Source organism: Talpa occidentalis, unplaced genomic scaffold (assembly GCF_014898055.3).
Source record: "Talpa occidentalis isolate TD23 unplaced genomic scaffold, MPIMG_talOcc4v2.1 talOcc4.17, whole genome shotgun sequence".
Taxonomy (NCBI): domain Eukaryota; kingdom Metazoa; phylum Chordata; class Mammalia; order Eulipotyphla; family Talpidae; genus Talpa; species Talpa occidentalis.
Genome location: NW_023601754.1, coordinates 45358291 through 45385872, shown reverse-complemented (window position 1 = coordinate 45385872; position 27582 = coordinate 45358291). Strand labels below are relative to the sequence as shown.

The window sequence follows — 27582 nt, the reverse complement described above, 5'->3', positions numbered from 1 at the left end:
AATCCCACCACACTGAGAGCATGAGCTTCCTCTGATGAACATCTGCTTTCGATGTCGTTTGTGGGGAACCATCATGTTGGGAACAAGACGGTTTGTGCACCACAGCGCTGTAAACAATCCACTTCTCATCACCAGTTATCAGTCGCTTCAAAAAAGGATCGTTTTCCTCACGTTTAATGAGCATATGGCAGATGTTTATACGTGCCGTCAAGTGAACTTCTTTGAGTTCATGAGGAACCCAAATATCGAGCTTGCTTACGTACCCCAGCTTTTTCAAGTGGTCATGAACACTTGAACGATGGATGTTCAATGTTTCTGCAATCTCTCGTGTCGTGTAACGTGGGTTTGACTCGATCAATGCCTTTATTTTGTCGTCATCAACCTCAGCGGGCCTCCCTGATCGAGGAGCATCACTGAGATCAAAATCACCAGCACGGAATTTCGTGAACCATCGCTGGCACTGACGTTCCTGCAGAGCACTGTAACCATACACTTTACGCAACTTTTCACAAGCTTGACGCGCGTTCTTCCCTTTACGGAAGTAAAACAGTAAAATATGGCGAAAATGCAGAGTTTGGTCCTCCATCTTCAACTCGGTGTCAAATCTCCAAAACAACCAAATTGCTCGATTTTTTTTTTTATTTTAGAATGAAGCTAGAACTGTCAACAGTCAAATGACTAGCAATAACATGGACGAGAATGACTCTAGTACTTCCAAAAATGAACTAGTGCAAGTGACACCTGTTCAAAAATGCGCCAAGACTTTTCCGACAACCCAGCAGACCCCAGTGAAAAAGGCCACCTGCCACACTGACCAAAACGCCCACTGGGCCCCGTGGGCTACAGGCAGTCGAGCAAGGAGGGTCCTGGGTCTTCCTGCTTCAAGGAAAACCCACCCTGTGTAGTTTTCATTCTAGGGAAGGGAGAACGGATGGTAAACACAGGAATCAACACATGTGGCTGTTGTTTAGGAGAAAAGCTAGTCGGCGTAGGGATGAACCACATGTTGAGTGCGCTTATTCACTGAGAAGGGGCAGCTTGGCAGAGACTCTAAGGAGGTGGGCTGTGATGAAGCCTCTTTGAAGAGCATCCTGGGTGAGGAATGGCAGGTCCCGAGCCTGAGGACAGGTGTGCTGGAGGGAAGGGAGAGAGAGAGGAGAATCAGATGATGTGGGGCCTGGCCTGTAGGGCCCTGGGGCCACCAAGTGTATGGTTACCCTGGGAGGGTCCTCAGCTGGAGAGGGAGGTGACCTGCTGAGGTGTTAAATGCACGGGGACATCTTCCTGGTTGGTGCAGGGGTTAAGTTGCAGTGCTATCAAGCTATCACCAGCCACTGCAGCACGAGTTCAATCCCCGGCCAGGGAGGTGGCCCACATGGCGCAGCAGACCTCTCCTGTCTCGCCCGCTGCTCCTCTCAGCAATATATTTCAGTCTGTCTGCCTGTCTGCTCCCCACTCTGTCTCTGGTGAGTCCTCTCACCCCCTTGCATCTCTGGCCTAAACCCCAGTTCTTGTATGCATAAATAAATTTTTAAAAGTTTTTAAGAAAAAGAATCCAGTGGACTCTTACCTGGAAACACTTACTGCAAAAAAATTTCGTTGGTGCACTGCTTTTTTTGTTTGAGAATTTAGTGGGTATTTGACCATGGCTGTCTTTTAGAACTTATGGAGAAAAGGGAGACACACAACTTGAGACCAGCTGAATTCAAAATTGCCTAGCAGCACAAGCCTCCAAGAGATGCTCACCGTAGAGGCAGCGAGAGCCCTGGACTGGCCACTGAGCTACAGCTGATGGGAGCCCACACCTGGCAACAATAAATTAGTTAGCCAAGTCCATTCTCCTTGCCTTCCTCAGTGTCTGAGGGATGAGAGAGAGAGAGAGAGAGAGAGAGAGAGAGAGAGAGAGAGAGAGAGAGAGAGAGAGAGAGAGAAAGTGTGTGTGTGTGTGTGTGTGTGTGTGTATGTGTGTGTAGCACTGGAGTGTAGGTCGGGTCGGAAAGGGGATGAGAGGTGTCACCAGAGACAGTGGGGTGCAGAACAGGCGGACTGACAGAAATATACTGCTGAGGGGAGCAGCGGGCGAAGGTCAGCTCTCTGGGGATGTCTGAGACTTAACCCCTAAGGGCACCAGGGAGGCCCCTCTTTTCATCCTTGACCAGAGGGTCTCCAGAGCCCATTCCCAGACTTGGGAGCGGGACCCCTCGGTCCACCGCTCCTACCCCCAGTGCGTGGAGCAGACGGTGGCGGCTGACTGTCCAGACATCAAAAGCAGAACGTGCACTGGACCGCCCTCTGCCAGGTACTGTGGCCTCAATATTCCGATCATCCATCTGACCCACCCAGATCCCTGGCTCCCACCTGCTCCCAGCTCCAGCATCCCGACACCCACCGGGCTTTCCTCTCCCTTGCCGCCCTTTGAACCCGCGTCGTGGGCTCTCCCGCGAAAGCCCCAGGTGCACTCAGGTCCCCCCACCCGTCACCGCCTTTTTCTGCGCTCCCGCCCTCCCGCGCCCAGTGCACAGGCTACTCTCGGGTCTCCTCACGCAGCTTTCCGCTCCCTCCGCGGTGTGGTCCAGCGCGGGGGGAGGGAGCCTCCTTCACCCCGCACCCACCTTAACCCCGACTCCGCAAGAGGAGCCCTGATTTACGGCGGAAGAGCCGCGGACTCCACAACTTCCTGGGGGAAACCGCAAAGGCCGGGCTGCACCTGCGCAGAAGGAATCTGGCCGCAGTCTTCCCAGAACCCCTTGCGGGAACCCCTACGCCGCACCGACTACATTTCCCACGAGCCTCTGCGCCGGTTCCCGCCGGCGCGAAAGGGGAAGTTTTGTTTACTGTGAGCCGGTCAACCTAGCGCTCTGTGGATCCGAGCTGACGGATGAGCGCCTCAACCTGGTTCATTATTAAATCCTGATTTCACCCACGGAAAGAGAATGTGCGTGACAGCGACAGTTAGAATTGCGATGAACTTCCATATTAAATGTGACCTAATTGTTTCAGTTTTGCTAGTGGTAATGGGTTCTAGAACCCGCATCTTTTTCTGCTGTCAACTAAAGTCTGGCTGGTGAAAATCACACTGTCTGCTTTTCATTAAACTACCTAAAACAGTATGGCAATTTGTGACTGCAAAATTAACATTTGCTTTATGTCCGTGGCTGGCGGGTAGAGGGGGAGCTGCAGCTCAACAAAAGACAACACAGCTTTTAGAAGAGCTACACCGCGTGCCTACACTCCAGAGGCCATCAAGGGGTCAATGCAGGGTGCAGTCAGAGATAGTGTGGAAGGACCTAGCGCCCAGGACCATCATAAGGGTCCACTGTTGGAAGTGCTTTGGGGTTCCCAGGCAAATTTGGTCAATTCAAATGACAAAGAGCATGATGAGCATTGGGTGTAGGGAGACAATGTTACCTAAGGAGCAGGTAAGGTGAAGGTCCCAGGAGGTAGATGAGATTGATTATCACAAGGGTAGCTGAGAAAGGCATATTAGGAACCTAACTTTGCTTGTAACTCTACAGACTGTTATCTCGGTCGTGTGATTGTGGGAAAGAGTGTGTGGCAGTTCCCAACAGGCACAAAAAATGGAAGCCCAGGAAATAATATCATGAGGTACTTTAGATAAACTGCAATTTACTGGATGAGAAGGGAACTGACAAAGCATAAGCCAGAAGAGCATTCCAGGCAACAGCAGACGCTAAACCTGAGGGCAAGGATGTGCCTGGAGTGTCTGAGCAGCTGGAGCAGGTTGTGTGCTTGGAAGTGAGAGATGAGAGGGTGATAGGAGAGTCAGATGACATGGTGTCCAGCTTTTGAGGACCTTTGGGATGACTGAGTGAGCTGTCAGCAGGAAAGGTTGGTGACTCAATAAGGTTTTAAATAATGAACTGAGGCGGCTGTGCTGGGAACAGCCTTTCTGTTTGTCTGTTGGGAGGAGGGGAGAAGTGATGAATGTTGGGAGGGGGTCAGAAGACCATTTCCTGCGCTCAGGAGGAAATAGGAAATCCTGCAAGTGCAAGGTGGCAGTGGAGGTGGCGATGACACTTCTGACACTGGACATGCTGTGAAGACACAATTGCTGAACACACAACAGCAGCAGCAGAGCCTTGAACCCAGCCCAGGTCACCTAATAGCAGCCCCTGTGCCATGTGTCCACTCACCTGCCTGCTGCAGAGGGAGCTCCGAAAGCGGAGCCAGGCTCTGAAGCTGTGCTCCTGCTCTGGGACCCTCTGAGTTTGCTGAAAACAGATGTGAATGTCATGCGTGTCACCGGAAGCCTTATGCTCTTTGGTGCAGTGAGGAGCTAGGAAGCCCTGAACTGACTGGGAGGCCCTGCTGAAGGAACTGGGCTCTCCAGGCTGGCTGGTGGTGGGGACTCAATGAAGAGGAAGGTCCAGGGATCCCCCACGCTCATGCTCTTCATCTGGAATAAAAAACAGCACCCTAGAGTGAGGGGCCTATGTTCAACAATGCACGGAGCATTGTGTGGGGGGGGGGGGGGGAGGCAGGATGGGCGGAGCGGTGCTCAAGGGTCACAAAACATAATAGTCAAAATCCCTAGTGTCAAGGTCCTTTGTGCAGTGGCAGGGGAGCGGGGTCTTGCCTGTCAGTCTGTCTGCCCAGCACCCCTCCCCTTAGGTCCTGGTGATGGAGGAACAAGCACAGGCTCTAAGCTGAACCAGTCTGGGGTTCTCTGTCCCTGGTCACACCAACTCAGGAGTGAGCACGTGACCTGAGTTGGACAAATCAGAATCCTTTCCTGGGACTTTGCAGCCTGGAGCTGAGGGAGAAGTCCTAGTCCACTCCAGTTGGAAGGGGCCGGGATGGCTGCCCAGAGCTGTGGTGTTTTTTTTTTCCATTACCTGGAAGCCTTCCCATCCACAGCCACTGGAGACATCTTTAAGTCGTTCCTAAGCCAGACCTCCTCCCACAGGGACACACAGTCCCTTCCTGCTGATATAGTTGGGCTGGGCTTCCCTCACTGGCAACCAAGAATCCTGATGAGTCTGGAGGCCTCAGGACAGCAGGCTGTGGGAGAAAGAAGTGAAATGTGCTCCGTTTCAGGCCTGGCGGAAGCGAGCAGCACAAGTGGGTGAAGGCAAGGCTGGCCTGATGGCTTGTGTCACCACGAGAGAAGAAAGCTAAGTGAGCCTGGGGGCTCAGCCAGTGTCCCAGGGCACACGCTCACCTAGCCCTTACCTGGAGGGCAGCTGCAGTTCTGGCCGCCCACCCCCCAACCGGCTGTTGCCCACCCACCCCTGCCCACCAAGACTTGACACCATTTGGAGGTGCTTCCAACACCCACTGAAGGACCTCACATTAGAAGCTCGGATGCGGGACTTGGAATCACTCTCCAGGTGACTCCCAACTCCCAAGAGTAGCCAGGGCTGAGGATCATTGCTCTGACCCAGTCAGGCAGATGTTTAGGGTCCACACATTATAGGTCACAGAGTTGGAAAAGACAGGATGGGAGATTAGTCAGGAGCCTCCTGAAAAGATTTCTGCGGCCATGGTTCACTGCTTCTGCCTCAGGAGTCTGACAGCCTCCATGCAATCCCAGCTCTGCTGAGCTTCCACTGTGTGACTGGGTCAAGTTACTTTACCTCTCTGACAAATGCTACAAGGTGCATGAACCTTGAAATCACCAGGCTAAGTGAAATGAGACTGACACAGAAGGACAAATATTATGTGATTCCGCTTACACAAGGTACACAGAATAGGCGAATTCATAGAGACAGAAAACACAAAAGAAGTAACCAAGCACACACAAAAAAAATAAAGGGAGTTGGGGGTGGGGAAGAAGTTACCAAGCACTGAGAGAAGGGGGCATGGGAATTAGTGTTTAATGAAACAGTCTCAGTTTGGGTAGATATAATTGTTCTGGAGACAGATATAAATTCACAACAATGTGAATGTACTTAATGTCTCTGAATTGTACCCAAAAAATCATTGAAATGGGGCCTCCCTGGTGGCACAAGGGGATAAGACACAATCTATGAAAGTCAGTGCAGCCACTGCAGCATGAGTTTGAACCCCAGCCAGGGAGCTACCCACATGGCACAGCAGACTTCTCCTGGCTCGCCCGCTGCTCCCCTCAGCAGTGTATTTCAGTCCACCTGCCTGTTCTGTTCCCCACTCTGTCTCTGGTGAATCCTCTCACCCCCACAACTCTGGCCTGTACCCAGTTCTTGTATGTATATAAATTTTTTTTAGATTTTTTAAATTATTTATGCATAGAAAAACTGGGGTACAGGCCAGAGGCGTGGGTGGTGAGAGGATTCACCAGAGACAGAGTGGGGAACAGAACAGACTGACTGACTGAAATACACTGCTGAGGGGAGAAGTGGGTGAGTCAAGAGAGGTCTGCTGCGCCATGTGGGTAGCTCCCTGGCCGGAGATCAAACTTGTGCTGCAGTGGCTGTGGATAGCTTCATAGGTTGCGTCTTAACCCCTTGTGCCACCAGGGAGGCCCAATAAATCTTTATTATTAAAAAAATTAAAATGTTTATGCCATGGGCCTCCCTGGTGGTGCAAGGGACTAAGCACAGCACTATGAAGCAATCCACAGCCTCTGCAGCACGAGTTTGATCCCCAGCTGGCCAGGGAGCTACCTACATGGTGCAGCAGACCTCTCCTGTCTTGCCCGCTGCTCCCCTCAGCAGTGTATTTCAGTCAGTCTGCTTGTTCTGTTCCCCACTCTGTCTCTGGTGAATCCTTTCACCCCCCTCCCCCCCACCCCGCATCTCTGGCCTGTACCCCAGCTCTTGTATGCATAAATAAATAAATCTTTAAAAAAAAAGATTTATGCTGGGGCTCCACGGTGGTGCAGCAGTTGAGCCCCATGCTGCAAAGCTGTAAGCGGCTTCTGCAGCACCAGTTCGATTCCCCGCTGGCCAGGGAGAACACCACATGGCGCAGCAGACCTCTCCTGCCTCGCCCGCTGCTCCCCTCAGCAGTGTCTTCATCGCTCTGCTCCTCTGCTCCCCACTCTGGCTCTGGTGAATTCTCTCACCCTCCCTCGCTTCTGACCTGTGCCCCAGTTCTTGTATAAAATAAATCAATCTGGGCCTCCCCGCTGGCGCAGCGGTTGAGCGCTGGGTTGCGAAGCTGCCCGCGGCCTCTGCGGCGCCGGTTCGATCCCCGGCTGCTCCCCGGCCATCGGAGGAGGGTCCCACATGGCGCGCAGACCTCTCCTGCCGCCCGCTGCTCCCCTCAGCAGTGTACTTTGGTCCTTCTGCTTGCTCTGCTCCCCGCTCTGGCTCTGGTGAATTCTCTCACCCTCCCGCACTTCTGACTGTACCCAGTGCTTGTATAAATAAATAAATAAATAAAAATTAATCTTAAAAAAAAAAAAAAAGAACAGGTTATATTTAAAAATAAAATAAAATAAATCAATCTAAAAAAAATTTATGCTATGTATATACAATAAAATAGTCACCTGATACTGCAATAGATATATTGTGGCTATGTTTCAAATGAATTAATAATATTTGTGAAATCTGTCCGTGTTCATTGGAAAGCTAAATAGTGATAGAATCCACACAAACAAGAATTCCTTGAGATGCTCAGTAACTTCTAAAGGTTTAGAACAACCAACTACTTGAGAACCTCTCATGTATGTACAGCTGAAGTGAACTTGAACTAAGCTGGCCCCACACTTCTCTGCAAAGATCTGCAAACTGAGGCTCCCTGGTGGTGCAAGGGGTTACAACACAACCTATTTAGCTATCCTCAGCCACTACAGCATGAGTTCAATCCCTGGCCGGCCAGGGAGGTTACACACACAGCACAGCAGACCTCTCCTGACTCACCCACTGCTCCCTCAGCATGTATTTCAGTCAATCCACCTGTTCTGTTTCCCACTCTGTCTCTGGTGAATCCTCTCACGTCCCACACCTCTGGCCTGTACCCCAGTTCTTGTATGCATAAATAAATAAATCTTAAAAAAAAAAAAAAAAATCTGCAAACTCCCAGGAATTGATTCTCAAAAATGTAGTTTCCCCTCACTAAAATAAATAGGCGACCTCTAGTGGAGATATAAGGTATTGCCTGACAGCGCAAATTTCTCAGCTGAGTAATTTGATTGAGTCCACTGGAATTCTATCGATAAAACATAGGTAGACATCCCTGCCTGAAAGGAGGGCTTTATCTCATCATATTAACTTTAAATACTGAACCATCCCTCCTCTCATGCACACTCACACACACAAATCACACACAGACACAACTAGACGCTCACAAGAGACACAGGCACGATCAGAGTCATCCTTACATACTCACACACAAACCCACATACACACACACACACACAGATACTGTCACACACTCAGAGACACAGCCCCACACAGGGACACCTTCACACAGGAAACACACACACAACACTAAAAACAGCAAATCATTAACAAAGGGGACTTAGCAGATGAACGCCACTATTTTTAAAACACTGTAATGGAAAATACGTTTGGTCCCAAAGTCATTAAATAAATGTTGAACAAATAATTAAGATGAATCTTGGTTTGGCAGAGCGCCCGATAAGAGGTCCATAATCCCTTAACGGAAGTCCTTGGGGACGGATGGGTTTCGGAACTCAGAAGAGTTACAATTTTAGAACAGTGATTGGGAGCCAATGCCATATATTACATAACACTGCCAGGGACCTGAGACAGCACCCTCCGCCTCAGACTTGTTAATGTACTTGCAGTAAAATGCACGGAAAATTCACACCAAAAGAAATAGTGTAAATAACATTATTACTGGACTTGCCACCATGTGAGACTGAGTCAAAATGAAAACACTGCCTCCCTTCTCCCTCCCAAAAAAAGTATTTCTGGTTGTCGGAACTTTTTGGAATTCAGAATTACGAATAAGAGATACAGGATTCTATTAGCAAATCCATCACAGAGAATCTATAAATATTTCTGTCTTCAATGTAAGTCTCCCACCCCAAGAGGGTGTGGGGGGTTGAGAGGGACAGCCTCACTTCCTCCACTCTCCCCCTCACTAATTCCACTCCAACCACTCTGGCCTCCACTGTTCCTTCAACTGCCAAGCACCTACAGCCTGAGGGCCTTTGCACTTGCTGCTCCCACTTCCTGGAGCACTGCCCAGGAGGTCTTTATGCCCCACCTTCACCTCCCATGGGCTTCTACCCAGTAACCAGCAACTTCCTCACTTTCTATCACCTTTATTCTGATTTATTTTTCCCTTTGTGCTTATTATTATCTGACCTAACTATTCCATAAACAGTTATCCAGGGCCTCCCCGGTGGCAGTGGTGCAGCGGTTGAGCGCTGGGTTGCGAAGCTGCCCGCAGCCTCTGCAGCGCCGGTTCGATCCTCGCTGCTCCCCTGCCACCAGAGGAGGGTCCCGCATGGCGCGCAGACCTCTCCTGCCGCCCGCTGCTCCCCTCAGCAGTGTACTTCATCAGTCTGCCTGCTCTGCTCTGCTCTTTGCTCTGCCTCTGGTGAATTCTCTCACCCTCCTGCGCTTCTGACTGTATCCAGTGCTTGTATAAGTAAAATAAAAAAAAAAAATAGTTATCCATTGAGGGCCTCCCTAGTGATGCAAGGGGTTAAGCACCGCACTATGAAGCAATCTGTAGCCTCTGCAGCACGAGTTCAATCCCCGGCTAGCCAGAGAGCAATCCACATGGCAAAGCTGCCTCTCCTGTCTCCCTGCTGCTCCGCTCAGCAGTGTATTTCAGTCAGTCTGCCTGTTCTGTTCCCCACTCTGTCTCTCATAAATTCTCTCACCTCCGCATCTCTGACCTGTACGCCAGTTCTTGTGTGTATAAATAAATAAATCTTTAAAAAAAAAGTTATCCAATGAAAGCCTAAGAGAGAGTAAGCAAGAGACGCTGAGAAAAACAGGGAGAAGGGAAGAAAAAAAAAAAAAAAACAAAGAAAGGGAAGGAGATGGGAAAGTGAGGGAGGCTGAGCCTAGGGGGAGATGTGGGAAAGGAAGGTGGGGCAGGAAATAGAAAGCAAGGTGGGGGGGGAGGGGTGAGCAAGATGGGAGGAGAAGAGTGGAGAGAAGAAATAGAAATCTGGGGTGAAGTGTAGCAGAGATGAGAGTCGGAGAGATACAGAATGAGGGACAGAGACAGACAGTATCAAGTGACATCAAGGAGAGACAAGAAACACACACAGATTAGGAGACAGAGAGACAAATACAGAAAGAAAGAGAAAGGGGGAGAGAAGGTGGAGAGGGCACCACAGAGATAAGAAGACAAAGAAAGAGATGAGGAGAAATAGGGCTGGGAGAAGAAAGCCAGAAACTAGAAAGAGGGGGCCAGTGTGAAGACAGATGGGAGCCCCCACTCTAGCTCACCCTTTGCTGGTGTCCAGGGCTCTGTGCTGACTTGATCTCCCTGTGGATCCAAGTTATGGTTTTTAAAACCCTGAGGCACAGGGCCTCCCTGGTGGCACAGGGGTTAAGCCTCAGTGCTATGACACTATCGCCAGCCACTATAGCACGAGTTCGATCCTCAGCCAGGGAGCTGACCCACATGGCGCAGCAGACCTCTCTGGTCTCCCCGCTGCTCCCCTCAGCAGTGTATTTCAGTCAGTCTGCCTGTTCTGCTCCCCACTCTGTCTCAGGTGAATCCCCTCACCCCCTGCACCTCTGGCCTGCACCCCAATTCTTGCATGCATAAATAAATTCACATAAATCATTAAAAAAAAGCAGAGAGATGGGACAGAGATGGGTGGAGAAAGAGAACATGCAAAGCTGTTTTAAGGGTTGTAAGTCACTGGCTTATTTAATCTTCAGAGTAACTCTGTGAAACAAATACTACGATTATCTTCATTTTACAGAACCAGGGAGGTTGAGTCTTTGGCTCAAAGTCATACAGCTAGTGAGAGGATCCGCTGGGATTTGAACCTGGGATTTTGGTGCCAAAGTCAGTGTCCCTAATTATCTGTACTAACTGTACTGGGCTGCTTGTTTCCAGTGTTCCCTTTAAGTCCGGAGGCACCCTATGAGAAGTAGAAGAGAGGAAGGAGACAGAGTGACCGCCATTCCCAGCTGTCCATGTCCACTTGACCCTGTCTGAGGGAGGAGGCTCAGCTTCACTCCCTTGAAAAAGCCTCTAGTTGGAGAGAGGAGACTGAAGAGAGAAACTGCCTCCTGCTGGTAGTATCCCATGCCCAGGGCCTCCCCGGTGGTGCAGCGGTTGAGCGCTGGGTTGCGAAGCTGCCCGCAGCCTCTGCAGCACCAGTTCGATCCCCAGCCGATCCCCGGCTGCTCCCCAGCCACCAGAGGAGGGTCCCACATGGCACACAGACCTCTCCTGCCGCCCGCTGCTCCCCTCAGCAGTGTACTTCGGTCCTTCTGCCTGCTCTGCTCCCCGCTCTGGCTCTGGTGAATTCTCTCACCCTCCCACGCTTCTGACTGTACCCAGTGCTTGTATAAATAAATAAAAATAAATCTTTTATAAATAAATAAATAAATAAATAAATAAAAAGAATCCCATGCCCAGCTCTGGACGTGGCCAGTCTTCTAGGTGGGAAAAGACTCATCTGCAGGGCCTCCCTGGTGGCACAAGGGGTTAAGCACAGCACTGTGAAGCTATCCACAGCCTCTGCAGCACAAGTTCAATCCCCGGCCAGGGAGCTACCCACATGGTGCAACAGACCTTTACTGACTCACCCACTGCTCCCCTCAGCAGTGTATTTCAGTAGATCCTCCTGTTCTGCTCCCCATTCTGTCTCTGATGAATCCTCTCACCCACTGCACCTCTGGCCTATACCCCAGTTCTTCTATGCATAAATAAATTTTAAAAAAAAGACTCACCTACATGTGACTTTTTCGGTACCTAGACCTGAGGTTCTCCATCTTCCTTTCCCCCAGCACTGCAGACCAGAGAGGTTGCATTAGTCTTGAAAGAAGACAAAGTGCTTTGACAGCTTGTTTTCCAAGGAGAGAGAAGACCCACTGCCACCCTGTGCACCCTCCTCTCTCACAGCTGCATCCTGGCAGCTCAGGCTAATGGCCTACCCCCAACATTTAAGTCTACTAAGAGCAACTCCTAGGACCCCAGTTCTTGCTGGAAATCATCCACCCCCTCCTGTTTCCTGTGCTGCAGCAGAAGGGCAGACCCTCTGCTTCTCTCCAGAAGAACTCTGCCCAAGAATGCTAAGAATTGTGCGGTCCTTCTCACTGACCTTCAACTACCCTGTCGCAGAGAAGGTTCTTTTCCCACCCCAACCCCAAAGCCACATGAAAGCGATGGAAGAAACACACACGCCCTCGCCCCGGGGAAGGGGAGAAGCCCACACAGACTACCCAGGGCAGGAGAGACAAAGATCAGACGCCAGGAAGGACTTCCACTCACAAACTTAGGAGGGAGGCACCTCTGCAGACAACACGAAAAACAACAGCACAAGGCAGTTGGGGTTGGAGTTTATTGTAGATGGACAGTCGGACATGGAGATTCTAGGAGGGTGGCGGCCTGTGGGCTCAACATTCTACGGAGGAAAGATCACGAGGCAGCAGTCAGGATGGGGTCGCCAGATGGTGGAGGACCCGCCTGACAGTGGAGAAGCTTCGAGGGGCGAGGCCCCGAGTCAGCCTCTCTTCGCCCCCCATTCTTCATGGTGATGGTTTGGAGACGCTGGGCGACGTCATGAAGAGGCAGCCCGGCCCCAACGGGGGAGGGCGCATCCGCGGTGGGGGTGCCGGGCCCTGGAGGGCCGGTGGTCCAGGCTGGGGTGAAACGGAGGGTTACCCCGGTCCTCGGCCTCCCGCGGCCTCGGGCGTCTCTCCCGGCGGCTGGCGGCCCGGGTCACTGTGGCGGCGGCTGCGCGGCAGCTCGAGCTGGGGTCGCGGCTCACCGGGGGCTCCCGGGAGGCAGGAGACCGAGGCAGCGGCGGACGCCGGGGCAGGCGGCGGGCCAGCGCGGGCGGCGCACGGAGGGGCCGGCGCGCTGGGCGGAGGGCCGGCCGGGCCGGCCGGGGGCCTCGTGGGAACCCAGATGAGACCGTAGTAGACGGCGAGCAGCACGGCGGCCAGCGAGACGCAGAGGAAGTAGGCGCAGACCGGGGCCAGGCGCAGCCAGCGGCCCCGCGGGCCCTCGCTCAGCCCGGCGCCACCCGGGCTCTCGCCACCGCCGCCCACGCAGCTCGTGCCCCGCATCCCCGCAGCCCACTCGGCCCCGCGCCGCGGTCCGCGAGGCCCCGCCCCCCGAGGCCCGCCCCCGACGGGGACCGCCCCCGCGCTGTGAAACCCGCGGGCCCAGCCCCGCCCCAGCAGCATGGCCACGCCCCCGCGCCCGCCCCCCCCTCGGTTTCCGGCCAGCCAGGATCAAGCGAAGGCTGAAGCACAGCGCCCTGACCCCACCCCACTTGGCCTTGGCCCCGCCCCGCTTTGCAATGCCGCTTACCATCTCAGCGGCTGGTCTCCGCCCACCCACTCCTGCCCGAATTCGGGATAACTTACGTCTCTTAATGCCCAGCCCTCCCAGCGCTTAACTCCATCCTCCTCTTTTCTGTCCTCCACACCCTCTACCCCGGCCCTTCGTAAAGGGAAACGGCCCCGCCTCCGAGCCCCACCCATTTGCCAGACTCTAAGTCCCGAACCCCCTTAGCCGCAGCCTTTCCCCGACGCCCTCCCCACCGCACTAAATTCCCTTTCTCCGAATTGCATTCTAATTCAGGTTTCGATTACCCCGGTAGCAGCACCCCACAGGGCGAACTTGCATCAAAACCTTCTCTCCCGACCCCACCCCACCGCCTAACGCCGTCCACCAAAATGCTGGTCCCGTCTAGGCACCCTAGCCACGCCCCACTCGGGACCGGCCTTCTTTTCCTCACTGGCGTCCTGGACGTCTACGCTCACGCCCTAAAGCTCCAGCTCTGCCCCACGCCTCAATCACACCCCTTCCCTAGCTCCTCCCCCACCACCCTCGATTTCTCCCTCTCCCTAATGCCATGGGGTCCAAGTGGGCTCCGGGAAGGAGACAGCATTGCCTGGAAAGCCAGACTAGACTAACCCCTCCTGCCGCCCCTTGCCCATCACGGTGGGGAAGCTTCAGTCCCCTCCCAGAAGAGTCTTCATGAATTCGGGGAAGCCTGCAAGGGGGGTGGGGGAGGGAAGACATATCAGGGGGGCGGAGGAATTAAGAACCCTTTCACCCACCTCGTGCGCCAAGGCAAAGCCCACCAAGCACAGCAATCCGACCTGCACCCGCCAGAAACACAGTTCAAAGGTTAGCGGAAGCACTGAATTTAATAGACACGGGCTATGGCCCAGTAATTAAAGTCATTGGGAAAAGTCACTGGCTATCTGCCATGCCCCAGATGTAAACTCCTGGAGGTGGGAGCCTCAGCCCCGGGACTGGCGCCGAGGTTCCCTTGGCCTCCATAGGCAGATAACTGGGGTGGGGGGGAAGGGAGGAGCATCTCAGCTACCCCGTTCCTTGGCTCTCTTATTTGTGAGACTGGACCTGGGTTCACAGTCCCTGGCTCCTCCCCCCTTACATTTAACCCTCTCCTGGCTGGAGTGTGGTGTGAGCAGAAGACAGAGCGAAATGGAGGGAGGTTAGTGCAGAGCGCGGAGGCCACAGTCGGCAGACTCGGTCAGCGGGCAGCCCCAGGTGGCTCAGCAACCACCACCACTTTGCAGAAACGCACCCTCTGGAAGTCAGTGATCTCCGCTGTCTCCTGGCCCTCAGGGACCGCCTCTGGGAAGAGAAGGGACCGTTAATGGTTGGGAAGAGTAACCCCCCCTCCCCAGTAGTCACCTGGACCCCTGGTTGTGGCCCTCATGCAGAGCCTGACCAGTGGGTCCACGAAGTATCAATACATACACTGTAACTGTCTACAACGGAGGAAATAATCTGGTAGAAAGACAGTGGGCACTTAGCCAATACCTGGCCCAAAGGGCAAAGCACTTTTCCACCTCACTGGCCTTCTAAATCTGCCCAATGGATCCAGTCCCGGCTAAGCTGCCTTAACCAACTGCTATCTGCCTGCCCTGCTATCAACCGCCCCCTCTTCCTCAGGTCCGCTTCCTTGACTGCCCCCAAATTCATGGTTTGCAACCTGGCTTCCCATTTCTGGAAAATAAGGGTTGGCCTCTTGCTCCAGGTTCTTTGGGCCCAACATTCTGAGTCTGCATTTCTAATTTACTCCATCCCTGACTCCATAAAACTCTTAATCTCACCCAGCCCACCCTAAATCCATTCCAGCCCTTCCCTATTCTTATTCCAGACCAATTTAAATAGCTAATCTTGCCCTTAACTCTGCCCTACCTCCTCCGTTTTACCTGGGGGTTGGCTTCTAAACTCTAATCCCATCCTAGATCCACCTGACTGCCAGCCCCTGGCAATGTGCCTGGCTCTGAAAGTCCTTCCTTCAGCTCCAACCCAACCCCGGTTCCACCCCACCCTCACCCAGCATTGGAGCCTCCCCCAGGTTCAGCAGCATGGCAGACCCTCACCACCACCATGGCAGACAACGCCCCCCTCCTCCCAGAAAGCCCCAGAGAAAGAGGAAGACAGGCCACCTCCACCAATTCCTTCTACTCCCCCACCTGGAGCAACCTCAGACCCCTCCTCTTCAGCTTTCTGGGATCCTGGGAGGCTGGGTCCACTTTCCGGGGAGGCAGGGGCTGGCCGGTCACCTCCTAGGAAGGGGGAGGCCCAGTCAAGCCCCTCCCCTCCAAACAGACCTCTCCCACCATGAGATCTAAGGCCCTGGGAAGTGAGGGGGTTCAAGGACACACTGGGGGAATGTTAGAGAACGCCAACTCTTTATTGGGGGGGGGGGGCTGCTGGTCTAAGCAGGGGCACGAACTGGGGTAGGCACTGCAGAGATGGTGTGGCCGGTACATAGAGGAGACGAGGTCAGTCCTCCCCAGCCACCAGGGTGGGCACACCGGGTCCCAGGGCCCAGCCTCCCAGGCCCGTGCACCCTCCAGCACACACACAAGCAGCAGCTTCATGCACTTTCAAAAGGCCAGGCCTCACCCGGAGAGAGGGCATCCGCCGGGTGGGCGGTCCGGGGAGAATTCAGCTCCATCTCTTCACCCCAGTCGGACACTGGTTGGTGGCCCCCGGGGGGCGAGAAGGGGCTAGAAGGCGTGGCAGGGGCCTGGGGAAGCACCAGGGGCTCCTCGGGTCTGGAGGGCACTTTGTCCACTTGCTCACTGGCGGGACTCCCGGCGGGTTCAGCTTCTTGGGGTTGGTGGTCTTGGGCTGGTTCTTCCTCGTCAGCCTCTTCTTCCTCCTCAATCTCCTCCTCGTCCTCACTCACATCCTCCCATTCTTCATCCTCATCCTCCTCCCCTTCTTCCTCATCCTCCTCCTCCCCCTCCTCCTCTCCTTCATCCTCAGGAGGCCGGTGGGCAGGGGCTGGGGTCTCGGGAGGCTGTGGGGAACACAAGGCAGGTTGGGGGAGGGCGCAGGTCCCGAGTGTCCCACACCCTCTGCCCAGAGATGACAGCCCGCTGTACCTGCGTGGGCATCTCCTCAGGGGTGGGCTGTGGGGCCTCAGGGGCTGAGGACACTATCTCCTTCGTTTCCCAACGGTCATCATGGTCACTGGAGGGGACAGAAGAAGGGGGTAAAGCCCAGGGGGCCAGTGGAAGGGGCTTCTCACCTCAGCTCCTCCTCTGAAAGCAAAATTCTACTTGGGGGGACAGAGAGGCCAGGGAACTTCCCGAGGACCCAGCACACAGGAGCACTGAGGAGCAAACAGTGTCAGTGACAGAAGAAAGAAAAGCAGGGGCCTCCCTGGTGGCGCAAGGTGATGAGCACCGCACTGTGAAGCAGTCCACAGCCTCTGCAGCACGAGTTCGATCCCCAGCCAGCCAAGAAGCAGCCCACAGCAGGGACCTCAGCAGACCTCTCCTGTCTTGCCCGCTGCTCCCCTCAGCAGTGTATTTCAGTCAGGCTGCCTATTCTGTTACCCACTCTGTCTCTGGTGAGTACTCTCACCCCCCACACCTCTGGCCTGAACCCCAGCTCTTGTATGCACAAATAAATAAATCTTAAAAAAAAAAAAGAAAGAAAAGCAGAGAACCAGGTCCCAAGCCTCCCAACCAAGTGCCTGAGCCACAAGTACCGGAGGCAGACAGGGCCAAGGTGGGACAGACGGAACACACACACGCAAGCGCGCGCACGCGCATCAGAGAACTACCAGTGACAGAGTCACACAGCACCTGTAGGCACGGGGGACTGCCTTGGCCTGGGGTCGGCTGTTCTTCCTCCTCCTGCGGCTGACCTCAGCTTTGTGCTGGGACAGGAACTCCCCAAAAGTAGGGGGTTTGGGAGGTCGAGCCCAGGCCTGATCATCTGCAACAGAACCCAGGAAGAGTCAGAGTTGGGGGGAATAACCCCTGATCACCCCCCATGCTGTTGCAGGCAGCTGCTCACCCCACCCTAGGTCCCCCCACTCACCATAGCGGTGTGATGGTTCCAGGGCAGTGGCTGGGCCATCCTTGAACCTGGGAAAGGGAAAAAGAGTAAGCAGGTGGCTGGGGGAGCATGAGGAGAGGAAGAAGCAGGGTCAGAATGAAGATCACTGACAACTGTGTCTGATCAGAATGTTGCCACTGATTAGAAGAACAGCAGGACTGGGGGATGGGTGAGAGTAAACTTCACATGGTAGTAAAAATCACAGCAAACTCAGTATTTGAGCCCCAAAACAAACAACTCCCTGCCTATCAGTCTTTCTCACCTCCCCAACTAGGTGGGTTCTTCTACCCAGCTCTGGCCTCACGGCCTTTGCACCTGGCTGGCAACCCCTGAAACACTGCTCCTCAGAGCTTCCAGTGGCTTCTTCCCCCACCTCCTTAAGGCCTCAGCTCCAAGCTCTTTCCTAAACCCCCAAGTGAAACAGTCACGCCTTAGCCATATCATCTCCCAACAACTGCCCTGCACGCTGCTAGGTGTTCACCACCGCAGACGTGAGCTCTTTTCACCACCCATCCTTCCCACTGAACTCTGAGGTCCCTGAAGGCACACTCTGCTATATCCCCATCACCTAGAAGCTTCCAGGACTCACAGGAGGGAGTCAATCAGTGTCTACTGATAAACCAACACAGACGTGTGCTAATCAGACACGGACAGTGCAGGCGATCACTCCATCGTTCTTCACCCTGAAAACATCTCCCCCAAAGCCCAGCGGTCCGCACACCGAGAGCAGCTACCACATCTGCGTGAAATATTCCTCATGCTCCCTGGGCTCAGCTCACACTGCAACCACCAGGCACACAGACCCATCCCTACTCTCTAGCCAGAGCCAATGGTCAAAGTCAAGGCGTGAGAAAGCTCCCCACGCCGCCGAGGGCAGAGGTGGCATGAAAAACTGAGTTTCCCTCCTCGACTCTCAGAACGGACTGTCTTTGCTGAGGAAACTGGCAGCCCATCAAGGACATCGGAGGCTTCTGCTTTAGGTCTGATGGGCTGTTACCAGGGAAAAAGGCAGACTTCAGATGACAGTGCCACCTGGACAGGTAAGAGGAGTAAAGGCAGAAACAAAGGTCTAATGGCCACTGGCAGTGCCTGTGTTGCCCCGCATGAAGATGCACCACCCGCTGAAGCTCGCAGTCACTGCCACCCCAGCAAGAGGGCTGCAGCCTAACTCAACGGGAAGCATTTCCGCTCACCCTCCATCTCTGCCAATGCCATGATCAGGGCTTCCCCAGTAGCTGCTGCCCTTGAGTCTTGACCCCAGAACAAACACACATGGGGGACTCAAGCCCAGCTGAAACCCCAGCTTAAATTCCAGCCTGGGTCAGTGAGCCAGGCCGACCTGCGACACACTACACTTGGTGCTGGATTCATGCAACCTTACCACAGCGATCAGAGACACAGGGGCACCAACGTCAAGGAATCAGACGTCAGGGATAAGGTCAAGAGGTCAAAGGAGGGCCTCCCTGGTGGTGCAAGGGGTTGAGCACCGCACTGTGGAGCAGTCCACAGCCTCTGCAGCAGGAGTTCGATCCCCAGCCGGCCAGGAAGCAGCCCACATGGCGCAACAGACCTCTCCTGACTCGCCCTCTGCTCCCCTCAGTGGTGCGCTTCGGCCGCTCTGCCTGTTCTGTTCCCCACTCTCTCTGGTGGATCTTCTCACCCCAGCATCTCTGGCCTGTATCCCAGTTCTTGTATGCATAAATAAATAAATCTTTAAAAAAAAAAAGATCAAAGGAGAGAAGGCTCACATCCCATCGGTCTTCTCAGCATCCCACTCCCGCCGCCACTGGCCAGTGGGTTTGCGGTGTCTCTGCAGCCGCTCCTGGTCGATCTTCTCTCTCTCCTGCTTCCAGCGCAGGTACTCCGACCGCTCCCGGCCCGTCATGGAGAGCGTCATGTCCCCGGCACCGCCCAGGCCGGCCCGGCGGCCCTGCCCACAGCAGACAGGTAGTCAGGGCCCTGTCCAAGCCCCACCCCCTCCAGCATCAGCTCAGAGGAGGCACCGCCTGCTCAAGGCCACACACACGAAGAAAGGGCAGCGTGGAGATGAGAACCAGGTCGGCGCAAGCGCCCTCTCCTAAGCAGCTGGGCTCTGGGCTCTCCTAAGCAATCTGGGCTCTGATTGGCTCTCCCGGCTGGGGCCTTCTTCACCTTCACTATCGCCTGCCATATTATCACAGCACATATGCACTTCTCACGGCCCCACAGCAGGACGCAGTCAGGGCAGGCACCTGCCTCATTCACAGCTCTGATCCCCACAGCAGCTAAGACAGTACCCAGCACCCACAGGCATCCCTATTACTAAGGTCAGGGACAACAGACAACATCAGAACAGACCCTACAGGTATGAAAGCGATAGTGGTGTGGCAGGGGCACAAAATCCACAGACAATTTGGGGGTGAAGGGCTGTAAGCAGGGACACTGCCTCTCCCTCCTGTCTCCTGGCTGGTGAAAGGAGACACCCCCTGCCCATACCTACCTGCCGCTCCTGCTCAAGACCAGAGCGCACCCGCTCAAAGTCGGGGCCCCCCCAGTTGCGCCCATGCCGGCGGCTGCCCTCCCGGCGGTCACGCTCTGGCTCCTCCAGGGGCCCACCACGCCGCCGGGGGTCATCCAGGAAGTTGCGCACAGGGTTAGGCTCCAGCACACCTTCCTGCGGGCAAGGGTTGGTGGGTCAGGGGTTCTACCCCCTACTCTGGGGAGGGCAGGGCCGCCCAGGCACTGACCCGCTGGTGGCGTTCATACTCGGCAATCTTCTCCATCTCCTCATTCATCTTCTCAATGTTCTGCCTGCGCCGCTCCTCCCACTCCTGGGGAGACAGACACACCGGCATCAGCCAACCCTGTGGTAGCTCTGACACACAGGCCGGAGACTGCTCTCCTCGGGCCTTGGCTGGCATCTGGGAATTCGACTCTGGGTGTCCCCAGCGGACAGTTAATTGATGAGGGGAGCAAAGGACCAAGGTCACATCTCGACTCCCCAACTCTACAGTTAGATGCTGAGTGCCTTCATCCCCCTGAAATCCGGACTCTGGGTGTGCACTAGACAGAGGGGGCTGAGGGGACCCGCCACCACCTGGATACAGGTCCCAAGGGAGCAGTCCTGGTCGGAACCCTCAACAGGTGGTCAGGACTCGTACTGAGGAGGTGAGCACCCAACTCCGGAGGGGAAGGACTCCTGGATTCACTCCATGCCCCTCACCCCTCTGTTGGTTTCACTGTGTCTCTTCAGGTACGAATCTTTCTAGCAAAACCCTGAACCTGAGTGGGCCTTGGCCCCCGACACACCATGACTGCCCCAGCAGTAACCACAACAGAAGCAGGCAATGTGGCCGGGGGCTGGGTGAGCCCACGAGCTGTTCCTACTGCCCCCATGGAGACAGGGGTTTAGACGTGTACGCGGCCAAGCGGCCGTAAGTGACGGCTTCACTTTTCACTCCCAGGGCACAGCATACGAGAGAAATAAACTTCCACTAGATTTCGGCCATGGGTTTGGGGTCTTTTTGTTACAGCAGCTTCAACATGTACAAATAAACATTAGGGCTCGATGGATGCCTGATGTCCCAGAAGTCACACAGTCACCTTTAAATCTGATTAGCATTCCCCACTAAGAGGGAGAACCCAAAAGCTTTCAGGGGAGACCAAACTGCCAAAGGTCAGGGAACTGACAGAGCCAGGTTGACAGCAAATTACAGTGGCCTCTAAGCCATTATGCTAGGAAGCCCCCCCACCCTGCTGAAGGGGTGACCAGCACGGTGGCAGCACACACCATAAAACTGTCACTGCACCCCACAAACCCAGGGATGGGGACAGAGCCCATGCACTGGACAAAATGTGCCAGACAGACAGACCGAGAGCCAGGAACAGAAGAGAAAGCTGGGGAGAGGAGTGGACAAGCAGGTACCACACAGACAAGGTAAAAGGCAGCAGGGCGAGCACATCCAAGCCCTGGTCAGTGGGGAAGAGAAGGAAACGCACGGATGGGGGGAAATCTGAAAAACAGGACCAACAGCTAAGTGCAAAACCACCCACTTGAGAGTGGGAACAGTCCAGACAGCAAGCACCTCAGCCAGGAGACTCCAGCCCCTTCACCTCTCCTACCTTGGATTTCCGGTCAGCAGTGGCGGCATCTCCAGCTCCAGAGAGATGAGGGGACCCTCTGCCCCGGCCCCTCCGGCCGCGGCCCCCAGATCCTCGAGAATGCTCCCCAGGACTGTCCTCCCAACTTCGGGATGCCCGGCCCATGCCTGCCCTGCCGCCCAGCTGAGGGGGAGGTCGGCTTCCTTTGCTGGGCCCAGGGGGCCGAGGTGTCCCAGGAGACCTCCGGGAGGGACCGAGGTTCCTATCCTGAAAAGGGAGAAAGTACAGTCACCGGGGTGGGGAGGCCCAGAGAGGACAGCTGCCCAGCCTAAGCCACCCACAGATTTGGGGCAGCCAGGAGGGCTCTCAGGCCCACCCCATCAGCATGCATCCCCAGCCCGGGGTCGAGCTCACCACCTCGACAGCTACATTCTCCTTTTCCACCATGCGGCCCTTCCTGGGAGCGGTCACTGCTACTCCCTCAAGCTCAGCCTTTTTGCGGTCCTCCTCAATCTCCTGGGAGCAAACAGAGGGAGAGGCACGTCAGGGGGTCCCATCTGCCAGCTGGAGTCCCACAGCCAGTTTCTCCCTCATCCGGCCCTGCCCAGGCCCCTCCTCTGCACTCTAAGACCAGAGAGCTGGTCACTCAGCATCTGAAGTGCTATGCCATGGGGTCCTGTGCTCAGGACCCTCTTGAGGGGCCCATCTCCATGGAAAAGCCAAGGGTTTCCCCTCAGCCTTTGGGGCCTAAGGGCCTGGCCTCATTACCAGCCTGACCTCACTCCCACCAAGTACCCCTTGCTCACCTGACCTCCTCACTGTTCCCAGTACATACCAGCCTCAGACCAACCTCCGGGACTTTGCACTTGTTCCCGCTGCAGAGAACACCCTTCCCCCAGTGATCCTTCAGTCCCTCCTCAGGGCTCTGCTCAGCTGCCCCTTCTCAGTGAGGCCTGCCTACCAGCTGACAGCAACCGACTACCCTGCCACTCCCTCACCCCTCCTCACTACCTGACATTACATATATTTTATTGTCTGTCTCCCCACACACACACCAGAATCTGGATATCTGACAGGAATATGTGTCTGCTTTGCTCACTGATATATACCCAGAGCCCAACACTACCTAACACACAAAAGAAACTCAATAAAATTATTTTTTATGATGAATGAATGCATGAAAGATGAATAAATGACGCCAACTCCTCCTCCCGGGTTCTATCTCAGAGTCAGTCCCACCACCGACCCTGCCATCTTTGACAGGGGGACCTGGGCCTCAGCCTGGGCCCTCCCTCCCCCTACCTACCACTGCCCATCAGTCACTTGGTACACTGTCTCCGCTCAGCCCTTCCTTGGTCTCTGTTCTCCAGTACTGTGTCCTCCCACCCACCACATACATCCATGAGGGTTCTTCCTAAACCGCTGCTCTGACCTGGGTCCACTCCGACTCAAAGCTCTGAACAACTCCCCAGTGCCCTCAGGAGAACATCCAAACTCAGTCTGGTGGTGGCATTCTGGGCCCTGCGTGTCCAGACACCTGCTGACCTCTCCAGGTCTGTCTCCCTCACTGACCCTTCAACTTTAAGCTCTGAGTTTTGGTACCAACTGTTCCCTCGGCCTGAAACACGTTCTGCTCTCACTTTCACTGACCAACATCTATTTACTCTTCAGCTCTCAGAATCCCCCGCTCCGAGCAGATATGTACTATCTCCCAGGTTGGGTCAAGAGCCCCCTCGGGGGCCTCCCCGGTGGCGCAGCGGTTGAGCGCTGGGTTGCGAAGCTGCCCGCAGCCTCTGCGGCGCCAGTTCGATCCCCGGCTGCTCCCCGGCCACCAGAGGAGGGTCCCACATGGCGTGCAGACCTCTCCTGCTGCCTGCTGCTCCCCTCAGCAGTGTACTTCGGTCCTTCTGCCTGCTCTGCTCCCCACTCTGGCTCTGGTGGATTCTCTCACCCTCCCGCGCTTCTGACTGTACCCAGTGCATGTATAAACAAAACAAACAAACAAATAAATAAATAAACATGCCTCTATTAAAAAAAAAAAAAAAAAAAAAAAAAAAAAAGAGCCCCCTCGGGGCTCCCACAGTACCCTGAAGTCTCCCATCACAACCTCTCTGGGTCATCGATGACAAGTGCTGACAACTGTGGGCCCCACCGGGCTGCAGTTCTGGCCAAGCAGGCCCAAGGCTGCTCGGTCATGGTGTCTCCCCAGTATCACTCAGCACAAGGCTTGGTACAGTGAACACCGTGTATTTGCGAATGGATGATGGAATGAGGGAATGAAGGACTGCCAGGCTACGGCCTTTGGCTTATTATCCTGATAATGATGGGGAGCCATGAAAAAGTTTTAAGGAAGGCAGAGGTGAGGGAAACTCACTGCGGGGAAGAGAGGGGATGGGGTCTCCCAGGGCAGGGCTAGGGCACCTGGTAGCGCCGGATGAGAGCCTCATTCTTCCGACGAAGAGCCTCGATCCTCTTGTCCAACTCAGCATCCTTCTCCTCCTTCGATTTCAGATCCAGCGTGGCTGCCTGGGATGGAGAAACAACTGAGGGAAATCCTCTACCCACCTCAGACCCATTCAATCCAGGGTCTGAGTGTCCGGCAAGTCCTCCTCCCAAGTCCCCTGCCCCAAAGCTCAGGTTTCCAGAGACCCCCCCCCAACTTTCCATCTCACCATTTCACTGGGTGGGTGGGGTCAGGACCCCAGCAAATCTCCCCAGCAGAATCTGGATTCACACTGGGGCTTCCTAAGGGCAGAGGAAACAGAAGGACTAACAACAACATCCCTCCACCACCAGCAATCTGCTTCCTCCTCTCCCATATACACAAACACATGCACCTTAAGAGAATTCTGGTCTTCACTCACTCCCCCTCTGGAAATGCTAGTGTCACCCTAGACAGGAAAAACTTAGATTCCACCTGCTCCTGGACTAGTAAGACTCACCTATTTCCCAGGTAGACACTGGAGTCACAGCAACCATGGGAAAGTTCTGGGCCTGCCCCACCACTGAAGGAAACATTGAACTGTGCTCAAAGGAAGACTGGGCCCACCTCCACACGCATGTACTTGGAGTTTAGATACATCCCCTCCCCACACTGGTACAGGAAAATTCTAGATTCAACTCCCAGGGCCCATTCTGCCGTCCCTCACATCCCCTTGAACGTTCTAAAACCCGCCTCTTTTCCAGGAAAGTTTCAGAAACATCCCACAACTACACATGCAAAAGAAAAAAGTTTGTATTTCACTCCTTTTGCTGCCTTAACACTCATAGAACATTCTAAGCTTAAGCTTCCCTCAGAGACGTCCTAGGCCGGCCCCCAACTTCCCGAGAAAGGAACCAGTGCCTCCCCACAGTCTCCCCCCACCTCCAAAGATTCCGAACCCAGAACCGGAACCCACTGGCGAGGCTTCCAGGGCCCAGCTCCACGTCCCCAGTGGATAGCCTCCCCTGCGCGGACGAAACTTCCAGGCCGGCCCGCCGCTTTCCAGGGAAGATGTCCAGCTTCCGTCCGGCAGTGAAGGCCACGGCCCCGCCCCCGGCCAGGGCAAACTTTCAAGTCCCGCCTTTCCCGCTAGACTGCTCGCGTCATTCATCTGGCCGCTTCCTAGTTTCCTGGCCAACCATCAGCCCCACCTCCGGGATCCAGGCAACAGCAGGACCCGCCCCCTCCTCTCGTGGCTATACGGCCACGCCCCGGGCTCGCCGGTAAAGTTTCTGGCCCCGCCCCTACGTGCCCAGGCCCATCTTCTAGTCACGGCCCCTGATTCCCGCCCCACCCCGCCTCATCGTGTCCATTTTCTGGCCCCGCTCCTGGAGTCTCGCGCTTTCGGACTCCGCAGCCGGTTTCCCCAGCAACGCTCTGGGCTGCACCTGGGGCTCCCGCAAAACTTTCTGGTACCACGCCCAGCTTTTCCCGCCAAGCCCCACGCCCCGCCCCTGGTGCCACTCTGGCCCCGCCCCCGCCGTCGCGTCGGCCCCTGGCCCCGCCCCTGACTTCCCAGCCTACCACCTGGACCAATTTCCAGCTTAGGCGAAACTTTCTGGCCCCGCCCCTAACGTTTTCAGCCCAATCCCGGCCCCGCCCCTGGCCCGCCGGGCAGTCTTTTGGCCCCGCCCATTGCCCCAAGGCAACTTTTCGGCTCCGCCCCAGCCGTCCAGTCTCGTTCCGGCTCCTCCCGCGGCCCGGCCCGCTCGGGCCCTGCCCACCCGCCGACGGCCCGCCCCGCCAGCGCCGCTCCAGCTTCCCATGTGGGCGTCCTGTCCCCGCCCCCCGCAGAGTACTCTGACCCCGCCCCCGCGGGCTGCTCGCACCCCGCCCGCGCCTGCTCCCGCTCCCCCTACGTGAAGCGTCAGGCCCCGCCCTCTCCGGGCGCGCTCCCGTCCCTCTCCCCCGGTCACCTGTCCCGGGGACCCCGCGGCGTCCGCGACTCCAGCTCTCTCGGCCTCCGCGTCCACAGCTCCCGGGCCGCGCGCGTCACTTCCCGCCCGCACCACGTGAAGAGGGGAAATAGAGAGGGTCACTTCCGGTCCTGCCCACCCGTTTCCGGAAGCCTTAAAGGGGCCGCACCCCACGGGCGGAGGCGGGAATGGGTCCCGCAGGTCCCCTAGGGTGTTCCTGAATTGCTGGAATGCACCTGGAATGCTGCTTTCCAGGGAAGAGACACACCATGGCACTCTGCTCTCTACCTGCTTCCAATAAATAGGTGTCAGGTTCTGGGGCAATGACTCCTGGAAGTCTGACTTGGTTTCTCTCTCTCTCTCTTTCTCTCTCTCTCTCTCAGCCACACACAACACACCAGCCAATGAAACCTGCAGTTACTTTTAGAAGGTTAAATTTTTCGACCACTAAAATGGTTCCTTCATTCTCTAAATGCTAGGCTCTGCGCTGAGGGGGATGATGAGGGGGAGGCTTGTCAGAGCCATGGCAAAGCAGACCCTGTCCCTGTCCTCAAGAGGGAAAACAAATGAACGTGAAATAACAGAAATGTGAGAGATGCCTTGGGAGAGGGTATGAAGAGGCCTGAAGGTGAGAGGAGGCAGCTGATCAGGAAAAAGACAGATGGCTGGTGCAAAGGTCCTGTGGTGAGTGGACTCCGTACATTCCAGATGCCTGTTAAGGGGTACATGCTCTAAAAGGGATCTGGCCTCAACATGCACAAAGGCAAAGGAAGCAGACTCTCAGGAAAGATTTTTTTTAAGATTTATTTTTATGTATGCATACAATAACTGGGGTGTAGCCCAGAGGTGTAGGAGGTGAGAGGATTCACCAGAGACATGGTGGGGAGCACAGCAGGCAGATAGATCCACTGAAATACACTGCTGAGGGGAGCAACAGGCAAGACAGGAGAGGTCTGCTGCCCATGTGGTTCATCTCTCTGGCCAGGGATTGAACTCGTGCTGCAGTGGCTGGTGATTGCTTGATAGAGCTGAGAATCTAACCCCTGTACCACCAGGGAGGCCCCTCAGTGAAAGATTTTTAATAGAATTGGTGTGCAGAGAGGATAGGAGGATGGAAGAGAGGAGGAGAAGGAGGAGGGGGAGGAGGAGGAGAAAGAGAAAGAAAAGAGAAGAAGAAGGGATTTCAAATTACAGCAAACTCCAAAAATTACCCGTCCCCTTGTGGGCAAACGCCAAGCCTAACAGGCTCAGTCTGAAGCAGAGCTGCTGCAATCTGAAAGCTTGCCACAAGTCTAAAGTAACTTCTGGCAAAGAACCACAAGAAAGGGGTTAGTCAGGTCCCAGAAAGCTGGGACAGAAGAAGAAAGTCAAAATTCGAAATATACCACATAACCCACAATAGAGGTCAAGATAACAGCTACAGATTATTGTCTCTGTCAAGGACCAGGAGCAGCCTCTCCACATGTCTCTCACCCACATGTCTCTTTTTCAAGTCTCTCCTCCCAATATCTCTACATTTTTCTCTTTCCAAATGTCTCCTCTCAGCAATACCAGAGTGCAAGCTGAATCCAGAAAATCAGGAGAACCCCACGCTTTCATGTATTCAGTTATAAGGCAAGGATGGTTGCTAAATTCTACCCCTAATTCCCAAGGACCGCAAATCAAGAAGTCAGGCTCCCAGCACGCTGGGAGTTG

General features: G+C 54.9%; 2 protein-coding genes across 8 annotated transcripts; both read right to left on the bottom strand.

Annotated features, from left to right (window-relative positions):
• Nucleotides 1–602: 602 nt before the first annotated feature.
• Nucleotides 603–13127, bottom strand: INAFM1 (InaF motif containing 1). 2 transcript variants are annotated; one of them, XM_037516857.2, is made up of 5 exons: nucleotides 12328–13127; nucleotides 11787–11845; nucleotides 4857–5022; nucleotides 4155–4417; nucleotides 603–1133 (listed from the first exon to the last, which is right to left on the bottom strand). In XM_037516857.2, exon 1 carries the CDS (start codon nucleotides 13125–13127, stop codon nucleotides 12717–12719), a length of 411 nt encoding a protein of 136 aa, XP_037372754.1. In that variant the 3' UTR covers nucleotides 603–1133; nucleotides 4155–4417; nucleotides 4857–5022; nucleotides 11787–11845; nucleotides 12328–12716. The 2 variants fall into 2 exon arrangements, with proteins under 2 accessions (XP_037372754.1, XP_054553241.1); XM_054697266.1 differs by having other exon boundaries at nucleotides 11787–13127.
• A 224-nt stretch (nucleotides 13128–13351) lies between these two features.
• Nucleotides 13352–25968, bottom strand: CCDC9 (coiled-coil domain containing 9). 6 transcript variants are annotated; one of them, XM_054697265.1, is made up of 15 exons: nucleotides 25888–25968; nucleotides 24162–24234; nucleotides 23911–24015; nucleotides 21904–22005; nucleotides 21511–21756; nucleotides 20136–20219; nucleotides 19889–20062; nucleotides 19158–19339; nucleotides 17392–17438; nucleotides 17154–17286; nucleotides 16446–16533; nucleotides 15961–16360; nucleotides 15525–15617; nucleotides 14624–14673; nucleotides 13352–14062 (listed from the first exon to the last, which is right to left on the bottom strand). In XM_054697265.1, exons 2-15 carry the CDS (start codon nucleotides 24162–24164, stop codon nucleotides 14045–14047), a joined length of 1725 nt encoding a protein of 574 aa, XP_054553240.1. In that variant the 5' UTR covers nucleotides 24165–24234; nucleotides 25888–25968; the 3' UTR covers nucleotides 13352–14044. The 6 variants fall into 6 exon arrangements, with proteins under 6 accessions (XP_054553240.1, XP_054553238.1, XP_054553239.1 ...); XM_054697263.1 differs by lacking the exon at nucleotides 13352–14062 and having other exon boundaries at nucleotides 14092–14673; XM_054697264.1 differs by lacking the exon at nucleotides 13352–14062 and having other exon boundaries at nucleotides 14092–14673; nucleotides 21907–22005.
• Between the last annotated feature and the right edge of the window lie 1614 nt (nucleotides 25969–27582).